The sequence below is a fragment of the Terrapene carolina genome, unplaced genomic scaffold, assembly GCF_002925995.2.
Source record: "Terrapene carolina triunguis isolate 2854851 unplaced genomic scaffold, T_m_triunguis-2.0 Scaffold96, whole genome shotgun sequence".
In the NCBI taxonomy this organism is placed as follows: Eukaryota; Metazoa; Chordata; order Testudines; family Emydidae; genus Terrapene; species Terrapene triunguis.
Window position 1 is genome coordinate 10,467,664 of NW_020664447.1, and position 19,072 is coordinate 10,486,735.

At 45.3% G+C, this 19,072-nt stretch overlaps 1 protein-coding gene across 1 annotated transcript in view; it reads right to left on the reverse strand.

Moving 5' to 3' along the window:
- KIAA1549L (KIAA1549 like) overlaps positions 1–18,352 on the reverse strand; it is a 233,878-nt gene extending 215,526 nt beyond the window's left edge. The window contains exon 1 of the mRNA XM_026651564.1: positions 18,136–18,352. Coding sequence (XP_026507349.1) covers positions 18,136–18,352 — 217 coding nt within the window. The remainder of the gene's footprint in view (positions 1–18,135) is intronic.
- Between the last annotated feature and the right edge of the window lie 720 nt (positions 18,353–19,072).

Consider the following 19,072-nt stretch of genomic DNA (forward strand, 5'->3'; position numbering starts at 1 on the left):
GCTCGGCCGGGGGCTGGCCCGGGGCCGGCACCCCAGGGCCCGAGCCGAGCCAGGCTGGAGAGGCCGGGGCCGGGGCCGGCTGCCGGAGGGGGCCAGAGTGGGCCGCGCCTCCTCCCCCCCCACCCCCGCAGCTTACCTGCTTCCTGCTTCAGGCTTTCCGCGAATCAAATGTTCGCGGGAAGCAGGGGAGGGGGCGGAGTTGGGGCGGGGACTTTGGGGGAAGGGGTGGAGATGGGGCGGGGCCGTGGGCGGGGCTGGGGGCGGGGCCGGGGCCCCGTGGAGTGTCCTCTTTTTGGACACTCAAAATATGGTAACCCTACTCTCAGGCTCTGTCTCCTGTCACTCGCCCCCTCTAAACCCCAGGTGCCCCTTTTAAGCCTAACTGGAGGTCAGTCACAGGTGCACTGGCCTCTTCCCTCTTAAAGGGCCAATATTGCCCCAGAACAGAACTGCTTTCTATACCGTGCATAAAGATACATCCATGAAAGCATTCATAAATGGATAAAGTTACTCGAAGCTGGAAATTACTTAAATACCACATGAAAATTGATTTTAAATGCGTGGGACCAAATCCTGAGTTCTGTACTCAGTTTTTAATATAGAGTTTACTTAGGCAAACTCCCAATTAAAACAAACACCTTAAAAATTGTTGAAATTAAGGATGGCAGTGACATGCCTAGCTAGGTTTGTACGCTTCGGGCCCAGCCCAACTCCCACTGAAGTCAGTCAGATTCTGACAGTTTGATCGGACCACTATTGATATAAAAATTAAGATTATTACATATCTGTGATTAAGCCTAAGCAATATAGAAATATTTAAAAATGAATCAAGGGAATTTGGAGTTGATAGTTGAATATTGAGAAATCTTAATGTTATTCACATGCACAACAGAAGATCGACTTTAGCAATAATTGTCTAAGACAAAAGACAAATTCAGGACCAAATTAGTATAATACTTTAAATAACTACAGATATTTTATAGGAAAAAAGACAGATTGGACTGCTATAATGACAGGCATAGAAGTTTACTATATATTTATAATATCATATAATAAAGTGACCTATTGTTAATATTGATACAAACAAAACTGAATTCCCAAAATACATTTAGATAAGATTATCATTCAGTGATAATAGTGATATTGTAGCCGTGTTGGTCCCAGGATATTAGAGAGACAAAGGTGCGTGACTGATCTCTCACTAACAGAAGTAGTTTCAATAAAAGATATTACTTCACCCACCTTGTCTCTCAAAATTCAGTGATAATATTGATTTGCATTATGTTCATAATACCATATGTATTAACACATTTGATCAATTTTGAATATTCTGTTTTATTCAAGGAAAATTCAGTTCCTTTACTGTTATCCAACTATCTTTATTTTTTTTTTTTTTTTTTACAAATTTCTTTGTCTACACTAACACTTTTGTCGGCAAAATTTTGTCGGTCAGGGGTGTGAAAAACACACACCCTTGTCTGACATAAGTTTCACTGATGAAAGTGCCACTGTGGACAGTGCTACGTCGGTGGGAGACGCTCTCCTGCCAACATAGCTACCGCCGCTCGTTGGGGGTGGTTTAATTATGCCGGCATGAGAGCTCTCTCTATGCTGGCAGGAGACCTTACAGGAGTGCAGCTACAGCGGTACAGCTGTGCCACTGTAAGGTCCATAGTGTAGACATACCCTTAGTTAATTTTATTTTGCTAAGTAAAATGTATAACAGCAGAGATGTACTGTTGACTTCTTAGGAAAGCATATAACACCCAATAGGTTTGATTAATATAGGGATCAATCGTGCAAGGTGATGAGCACTCTTGCCTCCATCCAACAAAGCACTTAAACGTGTGCTTAATTTTAGGCATGCGAGTAGTTCCATTAACTTCTGTGATTCACTTGTGGCCTTATGGAGGAACTACAATTAAACAGTAATATTCCTAATTAAGTACTCCACATAGAACATTGAGGTCTATACTCCAAAAACCAGCCATGGATGCAATAGTCCTATCCCACAGTGGGTAAAATACTGGCCCCATGGATAGCAGAGCTACCACTGACTTCAAGGGGGCCAGGATTTCACCCAGTATGTTTTTAACTGAATGTGTCCCTAATGCAACACTCTAAACCCTATATTCATCCAAAATGATAATACTTTGCATTTAGAGTAAAGTTAATCCCCATGCAACGACTGCATCAATTTCACTCCAGTGCTGTTCTTGCTGGAAGGGGCACTGTGGTTAGGAACGGATGCAAAAGTGTGAGCATCCCTGGAGGATGGTCTTGGGAAAGAATTTTTAAAATGCAAGTGAAGTGAGGGGGGAGGAGGAAGTGGGAGAGTACTGAGGCCTGGTCTACACTATAAAGTTAGGTAAATGTAAGCCACCTTGCATCAACCTAGTTGTGCATGTGTCTACCCTTAAAATCGTCTCCCCCCACTTTCAGCACCCTGTTACAGCAACACAGTAACACCACCTCCCAAGTGGCACTGAGCCATGGTCCACGCATGGAGATTGACACAATGCGAGTATAGACACTTTGTGACCTATAGCAAGCCTAACAGTCCGCCAGCAGCTGTCCCACAATGCCTGACACTGATTGCTCTGGTCATAATTGTGAATTCCACTGCCCCAGGTCACAGAGACAGGAAGCCACACACCCCCTTTAAAAACCCTGCAAATTTTTGAAATGCCTTTTCCCTGATTGGCCAGTGTGGCGAGTACACCCAGCAACACTCCCTTGTTGTGTGCAACTGCCCAACAGACCATGCTGGCAATATGCTCCAGAGGCACTCCGGCCTGGAGTAGACAGGAGATATTGGATCTCCTGGGCATGTGGGGAGAAGTGACTGTGCAGGCACAGCTGTGGACCAGCTGTAGAAACATTGACATGTATGAGCAGATTGCACTAGGGGATGCAGGAAAAGGGTTACAATAGGAATCAGCAGCAGTACCACTTGAAAGCGAAGGAACTGCTCCAGGCACAGGGTTAAGGAGACCAACAGTCAATCTAGTGCTGAGCCACAGACCTGCCACTTTTACAACCAGCTGCATGTCACACTTGGCGGAGACACCACCAGCGCCCTGCTGCCCACCATGGATACCTCCAGAGGGCCCAAGACACAGACCCCTGCCATGAACAGCAAGGGGGAAGAGGAAAAGGAGTAGGCTAGGGGACTATGTCACGGGGGTTCAGCTATGCCGCAAGCCATGACCTATCTGAGACCCCACCACAGCCCTATCAGTCCCAGCAGTTAAGCTCGGGGGAGCCCAATACAGGGGGAGGAACCTTGGGTAAGTGTGTGAACACCTTTCCCATTACAATGTTTAAATTTAGTGATGGCGCCCAACCCCAGCATAGCAGGACACAGCTATCAACTTTTCATTAATTTACTCATAGTAGAAGACGTAGCGGCACAACAAGGAGAGGCAGGGCTGTTTGCTTTTCATTCCCATGTAGAGTTGGGGTGGGGGGGGGAGTGCAAGCAGAGCAGTTTGTTGATGTACACAGGGAGGTCCCCTGAATCCTCCTGAGAGATCTCAATGAAATTTTCATGGAAACACTGCAATCCTCTCCCGAAGGTTTCTAGGGATGGCTGCCTTATTTCTTCTTTCACAGTAGGGCACTTTTCTATACCACTCAGCGGCAGGCACCATTGCAGTACCCAGGCTAGCAGCATACGGGCCCGGGTGGCTTTGGGACACCAGCAGCAGCAGTGCTTTCCTGTGCCTTTGTTACCTTCAGCAGCAGCAAGATACCAGCTAAAATCACCACTGCCTGTGGAAAACAATATCAGGGCTCAGTGCCACTATCCAGCACTCAGACCCATGGAAACAGAGGCCAAAATTGTATTGTTTCATGCAATTCCCACTTCATTTCCCTTCCACCTAAGCCCCTTTTGGGTAATACTCACCATGGCTGGGGCTGGAGAGTGGTGCTGTGCACAAGTGCTCCAAGGCTGCAATGTCAATAAGCGTGTCTTGTTTAAAACTTTAGGGAAGCAAAGGAAGGGAGTTTTGAATCTTAACTTTCACTTTCCATTGTGACTATACTTACAATGATGCGTATGTGTATTTTATCTGTAGCTGCTGCTGTGGCCTTGATGAGTTCCTCCCCTCCACACTTGCAGAACACCTGACCAGATAAGGAGGAAAAAGATGAGGACTCAAGATGACATGTTCAGCGAGATCTGGAAAGCCAGCACCGCAATAGACCACGAACAGAGGGCCTGGAGGGTAAATATTTCAGAGAGAATGGAGAAGGAAAGAGCGGACAGATGAAAGGCCCAGGAGTTCCAGCAGGCAAAAGAGAGGGAGATGCACCAGGACATAATGGGGCTTCTCTGGCAGTAAACACAAATGCTGCAGACTCTTGTGGACTTACAGGTTCAACAAGCATGGACTTGTCTCCCTTTTCAGTCAATGGAGAACTCCATTCTAGCACCTCCCTACGCCCCCACAACATCCCATGTGGCGTCAGGGGCTGCATCCCTTCCCCTACCAATCTACCCGGGGACAACCACAGCTTCACATACACTGACCTGTGAGAGCCACAGTTGCTGTATGTGCAGCCAAAATGGACTGAAATGGACAGGAATGTTCTTTCCCCTTGTTTAGTTCTGTTCCATTAACTATTTCAGAAGTTCTTATTGTATTTGGTTTGTTAATTGCACATAGTTTCTATGCACTGGTTTTGGTATGCAATAAAAATCTATTTTTGGGAACATAGTTTATCTTTATTATTTCACAACATGTGATACAGAATGCCTAGCACTTCTGAAAGCACACACAACTTGTTATTGTACAGGGCAACAGAACTCATGAGATCAGTGACAAACTGTAATAATTATGAAGGTACAGCAAGCACCACATAACTGATAGGTGCATTAACAAACAGTGTTATATTCATACACGTACAGCAAGCATCATACAATTCCTAACAGCCCCCAAAACTTAAGAGCAGGTTCAGTATAGTTCACCAAACTGGGTGGCTGACTGGTCAAGTGAACCTTTCAAGGCTTCCCTGAGCTGTATAGCTCTGTGATGAGCTTTTCTAATAGTCCTGGTGTCTGGCTATTCAAACTCAGCAGACAGCCGCTCCACCTGGTGGCAAGTTGTGTCCCTTTGCCTCACAGATATTATGCAGTACACAACAAGCAGCTATAACAATTGGAATATTTTTTCACTGAGATCCAATCTCATGAGTAAACAATGCCATCATGCCTTCAGTCTGCCAAAAACACATTCAGCTGTCATTCTGCACCTCCTGAGCTGGTGGGTGAATCTTTCTTTGGTGCCATTGAGGTGGCCGGTGTAATGCTTCATGAGCCAGGAAAACAACAGCTAGGCTGGGTCGCCCAGGATCACTACTGGCATTTCACAACTTCACCAATTGTAGTCTGCCAGTTGGTAAAGAATATCCCTGCTTGTAGCGATATGCTAACTATGGCAGCTTTATGCCAACATAACTTGCATTAACCAAAGTTTGTTGTATAGATACAGCCTTAATGGCATCTACAGAACGAACCCACAGGTTCATAGAAAAGGTATCAACTTTCCCACTCTTGCTATAAGGAGGATGACAGGTACCTGCTCTGAATGCAAGGATTTGCAGTGTAGAAGGGCTAGGTCACTGTGGGAAATTAGTTAATTTCCACAGCACACCATAAAGAGTGATGTGTTGTGGGGAGACAGGAATCAAATCTGGCAGAACGTGTCAAGAAAATACTCTCCAGAAAGAGGACTGGGGCTGAAGGCAGAACATGGTGGGGTTCTCTCTTCCTTTCTGGAGTCTGGCTGATGTGAGCCATCCCTTTACCTTGGGTTAAAGAAGCTCTGCAGTATTTGTGTTTGGCCCTGAAAGGAGCAGGATACTTTTTACATCTACCTGATTAGGAATTGCCATACTGGATCAGACCAATGGCCCATCTAGTCCAGTACCCTGCCAGTGACCATGGTCAGAAGCAGATGTTTCAGAGTACGATGGAAGAAACCCTGCATTAGGCAGTTATGAGATAATCTGCCTCCAGGGAAAGATTGGCTTATGCCCTGACAATGAGGGTTTATATCCCTCATATATCTTATATCCTTTTTAGTATTTATTCTGGTTATCCATATAGGAATGTAGAAATTGCCAGACTGGATCAGACCTGAAGGTAGGGTTGCCAACCTTCTACTTGCACAAAACCGAACACCCTTGCCCTGACCCCTGCCCCGCCCTGCCTCCAAGGCCCCGCCCTGCTCACTCCATCCCCTCCGCCCCCCACCCTCCCTCACTTGCTTAGGGGGTTGGGGTGTGGGAGGGGGTCGGGGTGTGGGAGGTGGTCAGGGCTCCAGCTGGGGGTGCGGGCTCTGGGGTGAGGCCAGGGATGAGGGGTTTGGGGTACAGGAGGGCACTCCAGGCTGGGGGGATGAAGCTGAGGGGTTCGGAGTATGGGAGGGAGCTCCGGGCTGAGGGAGGGGGTTGGGATGTGGGAGGGGGTATGGGGTATGGGCTCTGGGCTGAGGTCAGAAATGAGGGGTTCAGGATGAGGGAGGGGATCTCTGGGCTGGGGCAGAGGGTTGAGGTGCGGGGAGGGTGAGGGCTCCGGCTATGGATGAGAGGTTTGGGGCATAGGAGGATGCTCTGAGCAGGGAACAAGGGGTTCGGAGGGAAGGAGGTGATCAGGGCTAGGGCAAGGGGTTGGGATGCGGGGGGGAGGGCTCCAGGGTGGGACTGGGGATGAGGGATTTGAGGTTCAGGGTGGTGCTCTGGGCCAGGGCTGAGGGATTCAGAGGACAGGAGGGGTTCAGGGCTGGGGCAGGAGCTGCGACCTCTGGGGTAGGGCTGGGGAGGAGGGGTTTAGGGTGCAGGAGGGTGCTCTGGGCTGGGATTGAGGGGTTCGGAGGGCAGGAAGGGGATCAGGGCTGGAGCAGGGGGTTGGGTTGCAGGAGGGGGTCAGGGGTGTAGGCTCTGGGAGGCACTTACCTTAAGCAGCTCCCAGTCCCCTCTCTGGCTCCTATGCGGAGATATGGCCAGGCGGCTCTGCACACTGCCCTGTCTGCAGGCACTGCCCCCGCAGCTCCCATTGGCTGTGGTTCCCGGCCAATGGGAGTTGCGAAGCCAGCACATGGGGCAGCGGCAGCGTGCGGAGCCCCTTGGCTGCCCCTATGCGTAGGAGCCAGAGTGGGGATATGCTGCTGCTTCCAGGAGCCACAAGGAGCCACAGCAAGCAGGGAGTCTGCCTTAGCCCAGCTGCGTCACCAACTGGACTTTTAATAGCCCGGTCAGCATTTCAGTCAAAAACCGGACACCTGGCAACTCTACCTGAGGTCTGTCTAGCCCAGTGATTCTCAACCAGGAGTCTGGGGCCCCCTGGGGGGCCACGAGCAAGTTTCAAGGGGTCCACCAAGCATGGCTGGCATTAGATTCACTAGGGCCCAGGGCATAAAGCCCAAGTCCCCCCATGCAGGACTGCAGCCTGGGACCCTGAGCCCTGCCACCTGGGGCTGAAGCCGAAGCCTGAGCAACTTAGCTTCGTGTTGCCCCCTATGGTGTGGGGCCCCGGGCAATTGCCCTCCCTGATAGCCCCTAACACCAGCCCTTGCTTTTATATGCAGAAAACAGTTGTTGTGGCACAGCTGGGCCATGGAATTTTTATAGCATATTGGAGGGGCCTCAAAAGAAAAAGGTTGAGAACCCCTGGTCTAGCCCACTTTCCTGTCTCTGACAATGGCCAGTACCAGAAGCTGCAGAGGAAGGTGTAAAAACTCCGCAGTAGCCAGATCTAAACCCTCCCACCCCCTCCAATAAATCTCATCCCGATCTATAATAGCTAGAGACTGGTTTAAGCACTGAAGCATGAGATTTAATATCCCCAAAAATTTTATCATTAATTATGGGAACACTGGATGTGCTTGTTCTCCAGATAAATGTCTAATACCTTTCTCAATCTTGTTATATACCTTGTTTGACAGAGTTTTTGAAGAAGGCTTCCCAAAATGATGAGAGCATGGAACAGAGCTTTTCTTTTTTTCAAGTAGGTGGCAGGCTGGCAGAATAATATCAGAATAATTATTTAATGCTGCTGGGGGGTTGTTTTGATCTAATATTAATTATGTATTCAAGCACCTATGGCTTTATATAGGTGCATTTTTTATTTTTCAATAAAAATAAATTAGGGCAATTATTATTATTAATATTGCAGCAGCCCCCAAATGCCCCAATGAGAATCATTGTACAGATATGGAGGCAAGCACTGTACAAATATGTACAAGGATGCAATCCCTGCCCCCAAAGAACTTGCCTTCTGTTTTCCAATATAGCATCCCATACTATGTATACTCTCCACTGAGTAATGCCAAATCTCTTCTTTTTCCAACTAGTGTGTCAGAGATAACCCTATCCCACACTCTTTGTAAAACCCCACGTGTCTACCTGGTTCCCACTCTCTGTGCTGAAGAGGAAGGCTGATACAAAATTTTAAACTATTTTCTCCGAGTACATTTTTGTTTCTAAAACAGCAATGAGTTTAGTTCTTTCTAGTAAGTAGTTAATGGGTTCATGAATAATATTTGTACTGAGGTACTTATGCAGTGTGGCGATTCAATGATGCAGCCATTACAGCCAGAATAAGAGTTTCTGGGTCATTCAGATTTAGTTACATTTACATTTTTTTGGACATTTGAACCCTGAATAGATTCCCTGTGTGTAATGGTATTATTAGCTGAGCTGGCTCCAGCTTTGAAAACACCTCTGCTGGTACTTATTTTGTAACAAACCTGTACCTACCCTGATTTATGCAAGCCTGTATATTGATTGTCTCTCATTAGTGTTTTTAAAGTCTGTTACTGATATTAATGTCATAACATAGGGAGGGATAGCTCAGTGGTTTGAACATTGGCCTGCTAAACCCAGGATTGTGAGTTCAATCCTTGAGGGGGCCACTTAGGGATCTGGGGCAAAATCAGTACTGGGTTCTGCTAGTGAAGGCAGGGGGCTAGACTTGATGACCTTTCAGGGTCCCTTCCAGCTCTATGAGATAGGTATATCTCCATATATATATACTTCAGATATAATTGGGAAAAAGATGGTTTGATTTTCAGAGGTGCTGGGCATCTATAACTCTAGCTAAAATCTGCTGTGGACTCTCAACAGCTCTAAAATCAGCCTTTAAACATTTATCGCAAGCAGAAAAACTTTTCATCCAAAATGTTTTTGATACTGGATCAAAGAAATTTAAACCTACAGTACCACAGAAGCATAATCAGACTGCAGTATGCTAAATTAAATTTAATGTAAACAGACCACTGTTTGCTAAAAACAAAAATGAAAAGGAGAGTTTTGAGGGTTCCCTCATACCGCCTCTGGAATCTCCAGTTTAAAGACCAGAGTTCTTAGAACATCCTGCAATCATGGAAAGTGATAAAGCTGTGCATCGTTCCATTTTCTAACTAGCCATGACTCTTATAAAAATTCAGTCCTTTACTAGCAATACACCCATCTGCCCCAGCAGTTCATCAGATTAAAAGAAAGGACCAGTTAAGTCTGTAATGGTTTCTTTTAAATCAGCTTCTCAGCACTTCAGTGACACACAAAATAACAGTCTAGCTCCTTTTGTTCTTTTCAAAACAAAGAACTACTATTTGATAATTAACTGTTCAAGGGTAAACTTCAGTTTTTCCAGCTCTTTTCTTACCATTTTTGCTTTAGCAGCCTGAACATTTATTTTAGCAGACCCTGTTCAAAAAAGTACTTTAAAGAAACTGTGAGAAAAGTAATACATCTTATTTTTCCATTACTTTGCTAGAAACATCAACATTTTTCATTTTAATTTCATATATTTAAAAATATAAACTAATCTGTAACGAGCCTCTGACTCACTGCCTTTTAAAAATTTGTTCTACACCATTCACAATTTACACTTCATTACAAAACAACTTCCCTGAGTTACTCTTAGCAAGTGACCATCAAAGGGTTTCATTTTATGAATACAGATCCTTTGAAGCCATTTAAACTAGCTAGCTAAATATTCTTCATTTATTTGCATACAAACAAGTATGTAATGAAAGTATAGGTTCTCTAGAAGGTGGAATAACACAGAATAATCCTGCTAGATTTTGCTAACTGACCTTCAGATGGATTTTTTTTTGTTTTAGAAATTTTACATTTCATTGTACAGATACATGGTTTCCAGTTGTGTTGCCTGTAAATAAAGCGTCAGGCAATCTTACATCCAATTCTGAAAGAAAATGCACATGTGAGAGGAAGGTAGTGAAGATTTTCAGCAGCAAGTCTAATCAATGCATCATAACCCAGTCTCCAAACTACAAATACACCTCTACCCCGATATAACGCTGTCCTCGGGAGCCAAAAAATCTTACCAAGTTATAGGTGAAACCGCGTTATATCGAACTTGCTTTGATCCATCGGAGTGCACAGCCCCGCCGCCCCGGAGCACTGCTTTACCGTGTTATATCCGAATTCGTGTTATATCGGGTCGCGTTATGTCGGAGTAGAGGTGTATCAGCACACATGAACAGGCCAGACACTGGATCGCCACTGAAAATTTATACTGTGACAACGAATACACTTTTTCCACCATATTCACAGATACAGAAATAGGATACATGGTGTGACAGAAACCCTCTTGGGAGCTGCCACCTGATGTGCCAAGACTACTTCTACCCCTGCCTTCCCTGCCAGCTCGGGGCCCCAGCACCCTGTCTTGCTGAGCCAGACACTCCCGTCTGCTCCAACAAAGACCCAGAGTCTGAATTACTTGCCCCAAAGCTGCAGGTTTACCTGAAAGCAGCTAACAGAAGTGTTCCTGTCTTTAACACTCAGATGCCCAACTTCCAATGGGGTCTAAACCCAAATAAATCCATTTTACCCTGTATAAAGCTTATACAGGGTAAACTCATAAATTGTTCGCCCTCTATAACACTGATAGAGAGATATGCACAGTTGTTTGCTCCCCAGGTATTAATACATACTCTGAGTTAATTAATAAGTAAAAAGTTATTTTATTAAATACAGAAAGTAGGATTTAAGTGGTTCCAAGTAGTAACAGACAGAACAAAGTAAGTCACCAAGCAAAATAAAATAAAATGTGCAAATCTATGTCTAATCAAACTGCATACAGATAATCTCACCCCTCAGAGATGCTTTAGTAAGTTTTTTCCTCAGACTGGACACCTTCCAGGCCTGGGCACAATTCTTTCCCCTGGTACAGCTCTTATTCCAGCTCAGGTGGTAGCTAGGGGATTCCTCATGATGACTCCTCTCCTCTCTTTGTTCTGTTCCACCCCTTTATATATCTTTTGCATAAGGCGGGAACCCTTTGTCCCTCTCTGGGTTTCCACCCCCCCTCACTGGAAAAGCACCAGGTTAAAGATGGATTCCAGTTCAGGTGACATGATCACATGTCATTGCAAGACTTCATTGCCCACTTGCCAGCACACACGTATACAGGAAGACTTACAGGTAAAACACACCCATCTGCAGACAATTGTCCTGGTTAATGGGAGTCATCAAGATTCCAAACCACCATTAATGGCCCACACTTTGCATAATTACAATAGGTCCTCAGAGTTATATTTCATATTTCTAGTTTCAGATACAAGAGTGGTACATTTATACAAACAGGATGATCACACTCAGTAGATTATAAGCTTTATAATGATACCTTACAAGAGACCTTTTGCATGAAGCATATTCCAGTTACATTATATTCACTCATTAGCATATTTTTATAAAATTATATAGACTGCAATGTCACACATGGGTTAAAAAGTAATGGAGAAATGCAGCACCTCTGTAAAAACATTCACTGAATAGGGTTGCCAGGCGTCATTTTCAACCAGAATGCCCGGCGGCGCCGGTCAGCATTGCTGACTGGGCTGCTAAAAGTCCGGTCAGCGGTGCAGCGGGGCTGGCAGACTCCCTGCTTGTCCCGGCTCTGCACGGCTCCCAGAAGCAGCAGCATGTTCGGCTTCTAGGTGCAGGGGTGGGCACAAGGGCTCTGTGTGCTGTCCCCGCCCCGAGCACTAGCTCTGCAGCTCCCATTGGCCGGGAACTGTGGCCAATGGGAGCTGCGGGGGCAGCACCTGCAGGTGCGGGCAGCATGCAGAGCCCCCTGGACGCTCCATCTAGGAGTCGGAGAGGGGACATGCCTCCACTTCCGGGAGCCATGCAGAGCCAGAGCAGGCAGGGAGCCTGCCTTAGCCCCGCTGCACCACAGACCGGGAACCACCTGAGGTAAGCACCACCTGGCCAGAGCCCGCACCCCAAACCCCTTCCTGCACCCCAAACCCTTGCCCCAGGTTGGAACCCCCTCCCATACCCAAATGTTATATCTGATTTCTAGCACAAAGCCCAAAGAACACACCATAAGCAGACTTTCATCTTTAGTTTCTGAAATAGCTCCCCAGTTTAGGAGAAGATAGTGAAACTGACGCTCATTGGGCTAGTGCTAATGGATCTTTTAAAAGCACAATCTGTGTTCATGGATATACTTCAGATACCTACCAGCATGTTACTTACTTCTCAGATTTTAAGAGCATTCAGTTCTTCAACTGTAAAAGAAGGATAATACTCCCACCTCATAAGGGTGTTGTGAGGATACAATCCGTTAATGATTGTAAGATGTTCAAATACTACAGTGATGAGGGCCCTATGAGTAGGTACAGCTGGCTCAGATACGGACTGCTGGAACGTGGGTGTAGATGAAGTAGTGTTCCAACATTCAGAATCAGCAGTACCCTCTTCTAAGGGGAGATGAGAAGTGAGGGCCCCAACTCATGGTGGCAGCACCAACTGCTCCCATATACAGCAGTCTTTGAGCTTTAATAAGGAGAAAGGTCTATCTGCTAAGTTGTCTTTTTACTCAAGTGGGTGATATTACTTCGGTGGAATCCTACTACTTCTGTCCTAGCCACCTCTATTTAACACAGACTGTTTGGTTAAGTGGAAATTAGTTTGGAGTTCTTTTGTACTTCTTCCTCCTCTGAGAAAAGGCCTGCAAAAACTTCTACTGAAGTATGAAAATATTATTTACTCAACTTTTTGAAAAACTATTTATGGAAGAACCAGCTGTCTTGTCCTTGGAGAGCGCCCCTTAATAATTCCAGAGACATTCTGTAAGACCCATTGTTCCAAGAACACAACCTCTTAACACACAGGAACCAAGAACACTAACCACTGCTTTAGACTACAGAAATTGCTCTTTCTATCTCCCATACATCTATTGCCTTAATGAATATCTGAATATGGAATTTTTCCTCTGAGTTGTATTAGCTGAGGAGACCTAGATGTATGTCCATCCACAGCCTGTCAGAGATGCTCCTTCCTCTTGCCGGAGAGCAAGCGTCAACGAGAGCAATGTGGAGTGTTACCAGTGTGTGGTCAAACTGAGGTTTAGGTGCTTATGACTGCAAGCAAAATGTGGATCAGTCCAACCATTGCAGTGTTTCCTCCCTGAGTCAGTCTAAAACAACAGCTCTCAGAAGATTGCAATGTCCCCACTCATTTCAGTGATATGTTGACTCTGAAGCCTAACATAGAATTATAGAGTTTAAGGCCAGACAATAAGGTAAATGTCAGCACTTTTAACTGTTTCAGTCCCCATCATTTCAGCAGAGACATCCAGCTACTGAGGGAATAGAATGAGTAGGCAGCATTCTCTGCCACCATCAGTCTGACCCCAAGCATAAGTTGATGGGGGGCTTTCAAAACGCAGCACTGTGAAAAATTAAGAGAATTCATGATACTAAGTTGAGCATATTACTGGAGGTCCCAAAAATGCACTACCCCGAAGTCAGTCAGAAGTAGAGGCATTAATAATGTAAACATGGACATACTTTTAACATGTAACCCTAGTTTACAATATAATTCACTTGTCCTTCCCTACATAGGATGTGGTATAATACAACCTATTTAGATATTAATTTATCTGAGATATCTCAAATCCTCCATCCCCACACAAACACCAAGAGTAACCTAGCTTTGCACCAATTAATGTGTGTTCATTTCAGACTCGCAATCTACAAGGACCAGGTTTATGTAATACGTATACATCAATCGTGCCCTCTAACACACCCACATAAAGAAGCACAATTCCCAGAGATGTATAGACCCCCCTGCATGCTCTCCATGGCCTACTTCCTCCATCCCGTGCAGAAGAACCACAGTGCTTCTACTGTGTTTTGGCTAAAATGAGCCAAGATTTGAGACTTTGCAAATAACATTTCATTGGTTAATTTCCAACTCTGCTATTCATTTGTCTTGTTTATTTTCCTAGGGCAAGCATTTACATACATTTTGTTCTATTTGAATTATCAAAACCATTAAACATCATCTATCAGGAAAAGAAATTAGTAGTTTAATGCTCATGAAAAACGCTGGATTGATTCGTCTACAGAATGAAGAAAAAAAGGATAGTATGGCCAGTGACACTGCAAGCTTTCCACAGTACCTCATTAATGTGTGTCAGCTCTGCACTGGAGGAACCACCTTAGCATTTAGAAAGTAGTTCGTTCACCATGCATGTGCAATCCTTGGCATGCTCACTGAGGCTAGCAGCAAAGGTGCCATTTTTGATGGCAGTTTTTGTGATGTGAACAGCTATCTACCAGAACTTTGACTGAGATATACTTACAGATATGCCACTTTGGGCAGTGATCTCATTCGTTCTCAGAAGCTACTCAGTACTCAGACAGGAGACATGCATAGAAAACCCCAGATCTATGGAGAATAGTGCTGGCAATTCACCAAGTGACACTGTGCTCTCTGAGTCATTGAACCAAAGGTCCAGGTAGTGTTAGGGGGCACTGCACTGAATGTGCCATTATTATTTATGCAATTATTATTACTTATGGTAGGGACCCATTGGGCTAATGCTCTGCAAACACATGGGAAGATATGGCCTTTCCCATGACAAGCTCACCATCTAAACTGAACAGACTAACTATCAGCAAAATGAAAAAGGCAACTCTTCTTACCATTTTTTTCCATGTCCCCCACGCTCACCAGCTGCAACCCCTCTATCCAAATGCTTCAGCCAATGTGCTCCACCACTGCAGACCAAAGGGTCCTTCTTCCAGCCTAGATAGCTCCAGCTGAACTTCCTTGCCACCTCACACTGCAGAGTAGGTGGGAAAGCCCCTTCCCTCCAGTGGGCGCCCTGGGTTGGAAGCAGGCCTGTGGTCTCTCCTGTCCCTCTGCAGTCCTTGCAAACAGCTCCAGATGCTCTCCCAACTGGACAGAGCTTACCTACACACAAGAGAGTTTTGGATCTGCTGCTTTCTCTAAGGCTTTGTTCAACACTGGGGCCCTGTTGTGTTTGGCTCAGTACAAGCACAGAGGTAGAAAGACTGATCCTGTAAGGAGTTCCTTGCAGGGGAATTAATTCATGTCACATTTTCTACCAAGTTCAGTGTATACACATATTTCTGGTAGCTATAATCCCCCATCACCAACCCTCAGGACATAACCTCTATTTAAAAATCAACTCTACTTTCACAAAACTAAAGTTCTTCTTTATGAATTGTTCAGGACCTCAGAGCAACCATAGACCACATTCTCTTTCCCCTCCATGAACAAAACATACTTCTTTGCCTTCATACACAAAAGGCCATACACAAACCATACACTAAAACAACAACAAAAACCATGTGCAAATTTCCCCCCCTGCGGAGAAGCCTGGAGAAGGAATAACACATGACAAATAATAGTTACATTGCTTACTGCACCATTGGAAGTCACTCATATAACAGTGATGGGCCTAGTATGAGAACTGGTACAACCACTGAAGTCAATGGAGCTGAGCCAATTTACACCAGCAGATAATTTGGCTGCACATATTTACATTAGATTCAATCTGTTATTCAAGTGCAAAGCTACATATGCATTAGCATCTAATTGGTTGAATTTTATAAACTAACAAGAAGAAAAATGTTTCAAGAACCCTCATGAGAAAAAAAATAGTATTCTGGGGTGAAATCCTGGCCCTATTGAAGGCAGTGGGAGTTTTTCCATTGATTTCAGTGAGACCAAGATTTCACACCCTATATCTAAATGGAAGGCAGAAGCTTTTATGCTGATGAAAATTCAAATTCAACTAATTATTCAAATGACAGTAAAATAAAATAATCATAAGTCCATATAAATATAAGGCTGTTGTATTTGTAACTTCACTCAAAGCGCTACATGAATGTTACTAACTACAATAGGTTTAATTATGTTCCAACTGCTTCATTTCAAAATTATGTATCATCCCTATTTACACTGGATAAAAAAATGTATTTAGCTATTACAAGCTAAAGTGTAGTTTCTTTTTTATTAATGACCCCCGATCCTGTCCTATTTCCAGTTTAGGTAATTATATTCTATGACCTATCTAAAATTCCCCTGTAGTTTCAATTGGTCAGTATTTTTCACTTCCTGTATTATGCCGCTGTTAGGTAGTTTTGCTGTATGCTATTTAGCAAATTATCAGCTTTTTATTTCACTATTGGCAATGTGATTCATATATAGTTTTGCAAATGCTTTGGGATTCTTCTGAATTAAATATTATACATAAAGGTAAGCTCATTATCATTTCACAAAGGTGATCAAGGAGCAATCATATTGTAAATACTTTTGTTGACTACTAACCAGACTAAATGATGTAGGGACCTTAAGAAGAAAAATGCATCATATCCCATTGCCTTCCCCAAATTAAAAATTCAGTCATGAAAGATGGGATTAAAGTGGATATATTTCATTTTTTAATTTAGACTTAATGTGAGAGTTAATATGAAATGTAGACTGAGTTGTCAAGTACGATGCTTATAGATGAAAAGAAAAATGTCTAGTCCCCCAATCCTGTGCCACAAAGAATAATTTATCTTATATGAATAAATCAAACTACAGTATTTATAAATTCAGAGCAAGTAATGAAGTATGAAGCATTGGTTCTTTTTAAATTCACAATTTGTAAATTAGAACCTGCGTTACATTATAGCCATACCCTACCTCAATTGCACACAATTACTGTACATTCATTCTAAAAGCATGTAGATATGGGAGCGCTATATCAAAGAAACTGATTTACACCAACTACAGTATTCATTTTACCATTTAAACATGAAACAGCAATAGAAATACAATAAGCAATAAGAGATTTGTCAAAAATAGGGCAGTGTATACATTGGTGTTATTTTTTAAAGCCAGGGCACTAATTTAGCCTTATATTGGTACTAGTCTATTTCTATTGTATTAGCATAGCCTTAGATTTACACTTCTTGGCGTCTAAAATGTTAGTATAATACATCTAATTACCACTCAATAAACATGCCCACTGCTCTTTCCAAACAGTAACTATTCTTGCATTGAGGTCAACCAGTAAAATTATTACTATCAAAACTAAAGACAATACAGAATGGACTTCCAAAACAGTCAAGGAAATCAGAAAAATATAACCTAGACATACTTAGAATTCTAAATTGCATTTGAGATTTGTTTTACACTCAGAACTCATAAGAACCTGCCCCCCCCCCTCAAAAAACGCCCACAAAGGAAACGATCCTGTAGTTTAACAAAAGCCTCTTGCAGTCTCTCTTTCCCTGCCAGGTACAAGAGCTAATAGAAGCAGACTGTCCCATAGGAAAAGAGGATATTAGTCTTGTACTGGCCAAAAAGGACCAGAGAGCTCCTTATGTTGTAGGACTTCTACAAAAAAAGAAGAAAAACAGCTAGAATGCCTCTCTTCCATTATATTTAACCTCTGCTGGAAAGGGGAGGAAGACTGGATTACATTTTACAAAGCATATTTTAGACTTCAGTTATCCGTTTATCTCACCCTTAGCAAACAAAGTATTATAGACATATACCAAATATAATAGACCCCTTTTCCATTGCAGTGAAGTGCGGCTAATATGCAGGTAGCTGTAACTTTTATTTACTCAAACCCGAACCGCCCTGCAAACCCATCCTCCCAATGAATGGTACTGTCTTCCGAAGGCAGGTTTCTGACACTGCAGTAGCTTGTAACAAAAATATGGATATGCACCCTGCAGCCATCTCCGTGTAAGAAACCAGCCCTCCGGCCCCCTGGAAAGAGTGGTCCCTGCTCAGTGCACCGCTCCGGGGAGGACTCAAAGATCAAGGCGTGTTCCTTACCCTGTTCAGCCTGGACACTCTGAAAAAGGGCTAGGATCACCCCAATCAGCATGACAGCCCTGGAGATGGCCCCTTGGCTGGTAGGTGGCTGGGAGCTCCGCCGATCAGGGCATCCGAGGGCTCTGCCAGCTGCCCAAGGCAGAGAGGCGGCAAACAGGTCCCCCAGCTGCCCGGGATGCTCACACCTCTGATCAGCCCCCTCCTCACCGAGAGCCATTTGTGGGGCTCACACATCAATGCCGCTCCCTGCTTCCAGAAGCGCCCGGGAGTCCCACGGCTCACGGAGCTCCGCTGGCCATGGCCCCCCGGCCCCGGGGGAGGGTGCAGGAGAGGGCGCCGCGCCGCCGCCTTACAGCCGGTGCAGGGACTGCGAGGAGCGGCTGAGGCTGGGGGACCCCATGGCGCCCGCGCCTCTCCCCGGCAGGCGCAGGGGGACGCGCTGCCGCTGGCTGCCCACGCTGGGCTCAGGGGGACGCGGCGCCGGTGCCCCTCGCTGGCTGCTCCGCTCCGGCTCGCGCTCTGGGGCTGAGCCGCGCGTGCTGCTGAGCCGGGCAAGGGCGCCGCAGCGACAAAGGAATCACGTAGCAACCAGCCGCCTCCCCCCTCTCTCCCTCCCTCCCTCCATCCGATCCATTCCAGCCCGGCTCCTGAGCGCCGGGAGCTGAGCAGCGGAGGCGGCGCTACCGGGGCGAGGGGGACCGCTTCTGGGCTCCTCAGGCAACGAGAACCCCGCCTCGGGGGTGTCTCCTGCCCAGCTCCTTGCCCAGCCTTGCTGTACAGCGCGGAGCACAGGGCTCCGGCCCTGGCAAGGAGAAGTCGGACACAGCTCGCTCTGGCCCACCAGTGTTTTTCCCCTAAGGCCCAGGACCAGTTCCCTCAGAACAGGTCCCCCTTTCTCTGTGCGGCCTCGGAGCCCTTGCCCAATGGGGGGGCACAG